The sequence below is a fragment of the Hemitrygon akajei genome, chromosome 16 (assembly GCF_048418815.1).
Source record: "Hemitrygon akajei chromosome 16, sHemAka1.3, whole genome shotgun sequence".
NCBI lineage: Eukaryota > Metazoa > Chordata > Chondrichthyes > Myliobatiformes > Dasyatidae > Hemitrygon > Hemitrygon akajei.
This window is the reverse complement of record NC_133139.1, coordinates 10,141,564-10,150,441: the sequence shown is the minus strand read 5'-3', so window position 1 is coordinate 10,150,441 and position 8,878 is coordinate 10,141,564. Positions and strand designations below refer to the sequence as shown.

General features: G+C 47.8%; 1 protein-coding gene across 2 annotated transcripts in view; it reads left to right on the top strand.

Annotated features, from left to right (window-relative positions):
- Positions 1–315: 315 nt before the first annotated feature.
- Positions 316–8,878, top strand: part of mfsd12a (major facilitator superfamily domain containing 12a) — a 59,619-nt gene continuing 51,056 nt past the window's right edge. For both annotated transcript variants that reach the window (XM_073068215.1, XM_073068216.1), the window contains exon 1: positions 316–761. In XM_073068215.1, the coding sequence (XP_072924316.1) occupies positions 494–761 (268 nt within the window). In that variant the 5' untranslated portion in view covers positions 316–493. The remainder of the gene's footprint in view (positions 762–8,878) is intronic.

Below are 8,878 nucleotides of genomic sequence, written 5' to 3'. Positions count from 1 at the left end.
CGGAAACAGGTTTATTACTGATTTAAATAAAAACACAAAATACTGGAGGGACTCGGCAGGTCGGGCAGCCTCTATGGAGGGGAATAGTGCCGGGCCCTCCCTCTCCTGGCAGATGCAGCACCTCCTACCTTGCCCTGTCAGCGTGAAAGCCGGGAAGCCGGCGGAGGTCCCGCCCCGCCCCGGTTCCTCGCCCATTGGGCTGCGGGGAAGGAGGCTCCCACCCCCGCGTTCCTCTCCAACCGGAGCAGCCCTCTCACATGATCCGGCCGGCCGGGCGGTGCGAACGGGAGAAGGGCGAGGGTGAGGGCGAGGGCGAGGGCGATGCCACGGGGAGTGCGGCTGGCAGCGTGTAACGAGCCCGGGGCTGGTCGGCTGCGGGACTCCTGGTGAGCCGGCCGGCCGAGACTTGGCGAGCGGCCGGTTCCTGGCTCCGGCGCTGCGTGCCTGACTGTCACTGCTGGATCGTCCGGTTCAACTCCGCCGTGTTTACACCATGGCCGAAGAGGAGCCCTCGTTGCCCCTTTGCGTCCGCTTGTCCTACGCAGTGGGGCACTTTCTGAACGACTTGTGCGCGTCCATGTGGTTCACTTACCTGCTGGTGTTTTACCACTCGGTGCTGGGCATCAACAACTACAACGCGGGCATCCTTCTGCTGATCGGGCAGATAGCGGACGGCTTCTGTACCCCACTCATCGGCTACGAGTCCGACCGCACTCGGGGCTGCGGGGACTACGGCAAGAGGAAGACCTGGCATCTTGTTGGTGAGTAGGTTGGAAAGGGTTAACCTGGATAGCGGGACTCGAGAGGCTGGGTATGGAAAGACTTAATTCCTTGGAGTGTACTGTAGAATAAATACTGTGCGGTGACTTTGTAGAGATGTATAAACTCATGAGGGCTATAGAATCTACAGCACATTACAGGCCCTTCGGCCCACAATCTTGTGCCGACCATGTAACCTACAATAGAGACTGCCGAGAATTTCCATACTGCAGAACATTGTGCCGACCATGTAACCTACAATAGAGACTGCCTAGAATTTCCATACTGCAGAACATTGTGCCGACCATGTAACCTACAATAGAGACTGCCTAGAATTTCCATACCGCAGAACACACAGTATTTTTCCCTTTTAGAGGGAATATTGAATGTTGTTGGTCCCGATGAATGGTCACCGCCCGAATTGTTGGCTCTTTATTCCTCTCTATAGATGCTACCCGATCTGCTGAGTTCCTCCAGTACTTTCTGTGTGTTGCTGTGGAATCAGAATCAGGCTTATTATCACCGGCATGTGACGTGAAATTTGTTAACTTAGCAGCAGCAGTTCAATGCAATACATAATCTAGCACAGAGGAAAAAACGATAAAATAATAATTAAATCAATTGCAGTATATGTATATTGAATAGATTTAAAAACATGCAAAAAAAAAGAAATACTGTATATTTAAAAAAGTGGTGTCCAAGGGTTCAATGTCCATTTAGGAATCGGATGGCAGAGGGGAAGAAGCTGTCCCTGAATCACTGAGTGAGTGCCTTCAGGCTTCTGTATCTCCTACCTGATAGCAACAGTGAGAAAAGGGCATGCCCTGGGTGCTGGGGGTCCTTAATAATGGATGCTGCCTTTCTGAGACACCGCTCCCTAAAGATGTCCTGGGTACTTTGTAGGCCAGATAGAGCTGACTACATTTACAACTTTCTGCAGCTTCTTTCGGCCCTGTGCAGTAGCCCCTCCATACCAGACAGTGATGCAGCCTGTCAGAATGCTCTCCATGGTACATGTATAGAAGTTTTTGAGTGTATTTGTTGACATGCCAAATCTCTTAAAACTCCTAATGAAGTATAGCGGCTGTCTTGCCTTCTTTGTAACTACATCGATATCTGCAGAACCTTTTGTGTTGTGCCAGCACACCGTAGCAAATTCCCAATATTTATGATGTAGGTCGAATAAACTTGATCTTGAATCAGGAAGGAGAGGGCAAAGGTTGAAAGGGAGAGGGTAACGATTTATTTAAAGAAAGGCCTGAGGGAAAATTTTATTTATTGAAAAATTCTTCCTGATGGAGATGCAGGCTGAATAGGCCCTTCAAGTGGTGGCACCCAGCACACCTAACCTAATCACTGCCCAGCTTACAATGACCAAGTTAATTTACCAACTGGTGGGTCTTTGGACTGTGGGAGGAAACCCAAGTGTTCACAGGGAGAGCGTACGAACTCCTTACAGACAGCGGGGGAGTTGGACCCAGTTGCCAGTACCGTAAAGTGTTGTGCTTTACACTACGCTACGGTGCTGCCTTCTGGTTCCGTAGACCACCACCCTCCGTAGAGCTTTTCCACGCAGAGGCTGGTGTCCCCTATGGAACCAGAAGGCAGAGAAAGTAGATGAGGCGGGTACAATAACGATATTTAAAGACGTCTGGATAAGTGCATAGGGAACATAGAATGGTACAGCACAGGAACAAATCCTTTGAGTCACACCGCCCAGCAATCCCCTGATTTAATCCTAGCCTAATCATGAGACAATTTACAATGACCAATTAACCTGTCAATATCTTTGCACTGTGGGAGGAAACTGGAGCATCAGGGGGAAACCCACGCGGTCACGAGGAGAGCCTTTATAGGCAGTGGTGGGAATTGAACCCCGGTCGCTTGTACTGTAAAGCGTTGAGCTAACCTCTACACTATTGTGCCGCCCGATTAAATTAGTAATCAAATGGCCAATTAAACTAATCCCTTCTGCCTACACATTATCCATATCCTTCCATTTTCCTCACATTCATGTACGTCTCTTCAAAGTCTGTTAAAAAAATAAATAAATAAAATTTTGCCTCTACCACCACCACCAGGCAGCATATTCCAGACACCCATCACTGTGTGTGTGTTTATATAAAAAAAACTTGCCCTTCCCATCTTCTTTGAAATGACCCCCCCCCCCCCACCTTAAGTACACGCGTTAGAAGAGATGACGGAAATGTTTAGAAGGATATAGGCCAAGCATAGGCAAATGGGCCTAGTGAGGTGGGCATGGATGAGATGGGCTGAATGGCCTGCTTCTGAGCTGTGTTACTGACTGACCACTGCTTGAACTGGGAACAAAACAAACTCACATGACATCCTACCCTTTTAAGGCCCAAAGTCCTCAGAGTGTACAGGGAATGACTGAGTTGATAAAGTGTCTCAGTGAGTCTTTCAAACAGCAGGGGTTCCACGGACCCCTTGCTTAAAGGTATTGGTCCATGCCATACAAAAAGGGTTGGGGTCCCCTGCACTAGTGGGTGGAGTTGTTCACTTTGTAAAGTGTGTTGCTTGTATGGTTTTAAGTTGAGGCATTGGGCGAAGAGCCATTTAAGAGTAAGCCAATCTTATTTGACAGGGTTTTTTTTAATTAAGTGCAATCGTGAACAATAGCCAGATCAGAAATGCTGATCAAGTCAACTAGTTCCCAAAGAGAACTCTGATAGGCCAATCAGATGGTTCATTGCTGCTCAGTGACAGAACATAAAAAAACCATATGTACAATTAAGAAACATTAAAAAATAGTAGAAATACTGGAGTCATGATCATGAAGAAGTCCTCTGGAGAGAGACATTTATACACATAATTCAAAGAGATTGAAGGATAAGGTTACAGGGTGACAAAACGTGACAGGAGCACTTGGAACTAAAAACTAATCTCTACTGGGAGAAAACAGCACCTGATCTTTCTGCACTGTTCTCCAGCAGTTTAAGGACCAAGTCCAACCGGAACATAACTCACGAGTGCTCTTGAAAGTCAGTTCTGCCTGAATTAGAGAGCATTACTCATAAGGAGTGAGTGGGTAAACTTGGACTGTTGTAACTGCAAGTTGATGAGGAGATCTGACAGAGAAATATTATTAAAGTACTTATTATTAAAGAAATATTATTAAAGTGGGCAAAGTACTGGAGAGTATAACATCGGTAGCAGAGCGAAGGGCGCTGAGTAGGCTACAGTCAATTATGGAAAACCCTGAACATCCTCTACATAGCACCATCCAGAGACAGAGAAGCAGTTTCAGCGACAGGTTGCTATCGATGCAATGCTTCTCAGACAGGATGAAGAGATCATTACTCCCCAATGCCATTCGGCTTTACAATTCAACCGCCAGGAGTAAGATATGTTAAAGTGCCGGGGTTAGGACTCAATGTATTTAAGTAAACTACTTAAGAACTTTTTAAAAGCTATTATTAATGCTTTTTGAGAGGGTGATTTTAGATGCATATCATATTTTTACTGAGTTAAGTATTGTATGTAATTAGTTTTGCTACAATAAGTGTATGGGACATTGGAAAAAATGTTGAATTTCCCCATGGGGATGAATAAAGTATCTATCTATCTAAAGGTGGCGATAGGATAGCTAGTCTTTTTCCAGGTGTAGATGTGAAATGCTAGAGGTTTAGCTTTAAGGCAGAGGTTCACAACCTTTTTTCAAAGGGTTCCGTTTATTAACAGAATGTACACAGTAGGCAACCTGAAATATTTGTCTTCTCAGGCGTCCACGAAAAACAGAAGAATCCCAAAAGAAAGAGTGTCAGGAAAATGTTAGAACCCCAAAGTCCCCTCCCTCGCACAAGCACCAGCAGAGTATCAACACATCAGCCTGTCCCGCCCCCCCCCCACTCATTTCAGCAAAACACGTCGGTGCTCACCACCCACCACACAACAGCAAAGCACCCAACGAGAGAGAGAGACCGTGATCTGCAGTCAACAAAGACTGTTGTTTACCCGACAGTTTGATATGTCACAGGTGCGCGCGCTCTCTCGTTAACAAAAGATACCCATGTCACCCATTTCACAGCGAGAGGGCAGTCACTGGAGCGGTGATACTGTCTGCCGCGTCGCTTTTTATTCCAAGAATCTGCGACTCGAGAATTGGCTGCAGGCTCTCTCCACCACTGAGAGAGTGCGATCGCTCAACTACAGAGAGCTCCATTCATATATCCGCCGCAGCGAGACCCTGCTGTTCCATCTCCTACGACGCCACGGGCAGAAAAACAATGGACCAATCCCACTGAGCACAGGGTCGGTGGACCCCAGTTGGGAATCCCGGTGTGCTTTATTTTAGATTGGTGGGTGCTGGCAGCAGCACGTTGGGTCCAGTGCGTAAATGCCATTTCAAAGAAAGCACGGCAGGCAGTGCCTCTGCTTTCTGAGAAGTTTGCAGGATTTGACATGTCATCTAAAACTTTGACTAACTTCTATAGATGCTACGGTGGAGAGTATCCTGACTGGCCGCATCCCAGCCTTGTACAGAAACACCAGTGCCCGAGAGTGGAAAAGCCTACAAAAAGTTGTGGATACGGCCTGGTCCATCACAGCAAAAGCCCTCCGCACATTGAGCACATCTAGGAAGAGCCCTGCCACAAGGAAGCTTCACCCAGGCCATGCTCCCTGGGCCCAGGAAGGAGATACAGGGGTCTCGGGTCCCACACCAACAGGTTCAGAAACAGTTAGTACCCCTCAACCAGCAGGGGATAACATAACTCATCACATCACTGAACACAACTTCTGTACTCACTTTCAAAGCATTCGAAGTTAATGTATTTATTACCAGCGTACATCTATCACGTGTGCTCTGAGATTTACTTTCTTGAGGGAATTTGCAGTAGATTCAAAATAGGATGAATGGAAAGCTGCTCACGAAGATGGACAGACAACCATTCTGCAAAAGGCAACAAACCCTGCAAATACAAAAAGACAAAAGTAGTAATAATAATGAATAAATATTGAGTACATGAATTGTAGGGTCCTTCGGTTGTGGAATCAGTTCATTGTTGGGGTGAGCGACATTGAATGCAGTTATCCCCTCTGATTCAGGAGTCTGATGGTCGAGGGGTAATAACTGTTCCTGAACCTGATGGTGTGGGTCTTGAGGCTCCTGTACCTCCTTCCTGATGCCTGCAGCGAGAAGAGAGCCTGGTCTGGATGATGGGGTCTTTGGTTGCTGCTTTCCGGCAACAGTGCTCCATGTAGATGTGCTCAGTGGTGGGGAGGGCTTTATCCGTGATGGACTGTCATTAGGCTAGGGTTAAATGGGTGGGTTGCTGGGCAGTGTGGCTCGAAGGGCCTGTTCCGAACTGTATCTCAGAAAGTAAATCGCCAAGTTAGCTTGTCGCTCAAACATTTTTGGAAAATAGCAAGGCTGGGCTTGGACGGTGATCACTGTTATGTGTGTACATAATAAAGAACTTCATCTCTCAGGCTGCAATGTGGGCGGTTCACCCGGAACTGGAAGTGACATTGCACGACACGCACACTCACTCTCACTCTCAATCACTTTCGGCAGGCTGGAGTGTCCCGAGTAAAATGCTGTGGAGCTGGAAGCCATGACTGTTAGTAAACGTGTTAGCGCTTAAACCCACGCAAAGTTTGTCTTTTATCAAGAACAAACACAAGTCACCTGTTGTGCACGTACAACTCTGAAAGAAGTAACGCTTCGGAGTAGAGTTGTAAGATGTGAGCATGAAAGCTTGGTTAAAGGAAGAGAGTCAGAACTGAGGAGAGGCCGGTGGCGTTCAAAGTAAATTTGTTATTAAAGTACATATACGTGTCTGCGTATATTGGCGGTTGAAATCTGCAGTGAGATCCAACGGCCAGGAAGGTGGTACTGCAGCAACGAAGGGCCCGACAAGGCACAGAAGACGTCACGGTCATCTGCCGCAACCAAGGAAGACCCCAGTTTGTGACGCTTGTCCGTACCACTGTAGCGGGGCTTCTGAGGTTGAGCGAGTGGAACTGTCCCGGTGCAACGGGTTTTCCACTTTAAAAACTCTCCCTCATGGGTTTCCTGTCAAATTCATTTTCTTGCGGGCATTTGCAGTAAATTAGTGAAAAGCTGCACAACAGACTGACAGACAACCAACATGCAAAAGGAGTGAGTGAGGCCCCCATCGGTCAGGGTCGATCATGGATATTGCATCCTGGCTGTCTGGATACGCCAGCCTGGGCAGCAAGCAATCTCCCTCTCTCCATGCTTCTGATGAGCTCAAAGGAACGGCAGAGACCGATACAGTTTGGTACCCACTCATGGGGAAGGCTTTGGGAGTAAACCCCAAGGGGAAAATCCGGAGCTGGAGTCCCTAAGGCACTTCTACATTGAGTTCAATGCTGACTGGTGACCTCTGCAAAAGAAAATACTATGTAAATACACAAATAAAAAATAATAAATAGTAAATAATATTGAGAACATTAACTGTAGAGTCCTTGAAAGTGAGTCCATTGGTTGTGGAATCAGTTCAGATTTGATGTGAGTGAAGTTATTCATGCTGGTTGAGTAGCTGGATGGTTGAAGGGTAATAACTGTTCTTGAACCTGGGGGCGTTGGACTCAAGGTACCTCTTTCCTGGCCAGTGAGTGAGTGGGCCAGTGAAGGAGTGGAGATTTGAGGCTTTGACTCGAGAGGCTTCGATGAGAAGAGGCGGAGGACAAGCTTGTTCCCAGTTAGTCTTGTTCCCAGACGGTGATGTGCCTCTCCTGTGAGATGTGGCAGTCTTGGGGGAGCTCCCCTCTCCCGCAGAGTCACATCTGCCAGAAGTGCTTGCGGCTGGGCGATCTGGAAGACCGTGTGAGGAATCTGGAGCAGCAGCTGGATGACCTTCGACTCATAAGAGGGAATGAGGCAGTCATAGATGAGAGCTACAGGGAGGTAGTCACACCTAGGTTGCCGGACGCAGGTCGTTGGGTGACAGGCAGGGGGGAAAGCGAAGGTGAGTAGACAAGTAGTGCAGAGCACCCCTGTAGCCATTCCCCTGAATAATAAGTTTACTGTCCTGGATACTGTTGGTGGGGACGACCGACCAGGTGTGAGCCACGGTGGCAGGGCCTCTGGCACTGAGTCTGACCCCGTGGTGCAGAAGGATGAGACGGAGAAGAGGAGAGCTGTTGTCTTTGGAGACTCTATAGTCAGGGGAGCAGACAGGAGATTTTGTGGACGTGAGAAGGAAACCCGCATGGTTTGTTGCCTCCCGGGTGCCAGGGTCCAATGTCTCTGACCGGGTGCATGACATCCTGGTACGAGAGGGAAAGCAACTAGAAGTCGTGATACATGTTGGGACCAATGACATAGGCAGGAAGAGAGATGATGTCCTGTAGTGTGAGTTTCGGGAACTAGGCAGAAGGCTGAAGAACAGGACCTCAAGGGTGGCATTCTCAGGATTGCTGCCAGTACTACGTAATAGTGATGGTAAGAATTGGAGGAGATGGCAGTTGAATGCGTGGCTGAGGAGTTGGTGCAGGGGGCAAGGTTTTAGATTTTTGGACCATTGGGATCTCTTCTGGGGAAGGTGGGACCTGTACAGATTGGATGGGTTGCACCTGAACTCGAGGGGGAGCAATATCCTTGCTGGTAGGTTTGATAGCATGGTTCAGGAAGGTTTGAACTAATTTTCAAGGGGGATGGGACCCTGAGTGATAGAGCAGTGAAAGAAGTGCATGGAGTAAAGCCAGATCTAACATGTAGAGAGGCTTTGAGGAAAGAGCAGCAGAATAAAGGGTATAAAGGTAGTAAGGTAGAAGGGCTAAAGTGTGTGTACTTCAATGCAAGAAGCATCAGGAACAAAGGTGATGAACTGAGAGCTTGGATACGTACATGGAATTATGATGTAGTGGCCATTACAGAGACTTGGCTGGCACCAGGGCAGGAATGGATTCTCAATATTCCTGGATTTCAGTGCTTTAAAAGGGATAGAGAGGGGAGAAAAGGGGAGGAGGGGTGGCATTACTGGTCAGGGATACTATTACAGCTACAGAAAGGGTGGGTAATATAGCAGGATCCTCTTTTGAGTCAGTATGGGTGGAAGTCAGGAACAGGAAGGGAGCAGTTACTCTACTGGGGGTATTCTATAGGCCCCCTGGTAGCAGCAGAGAT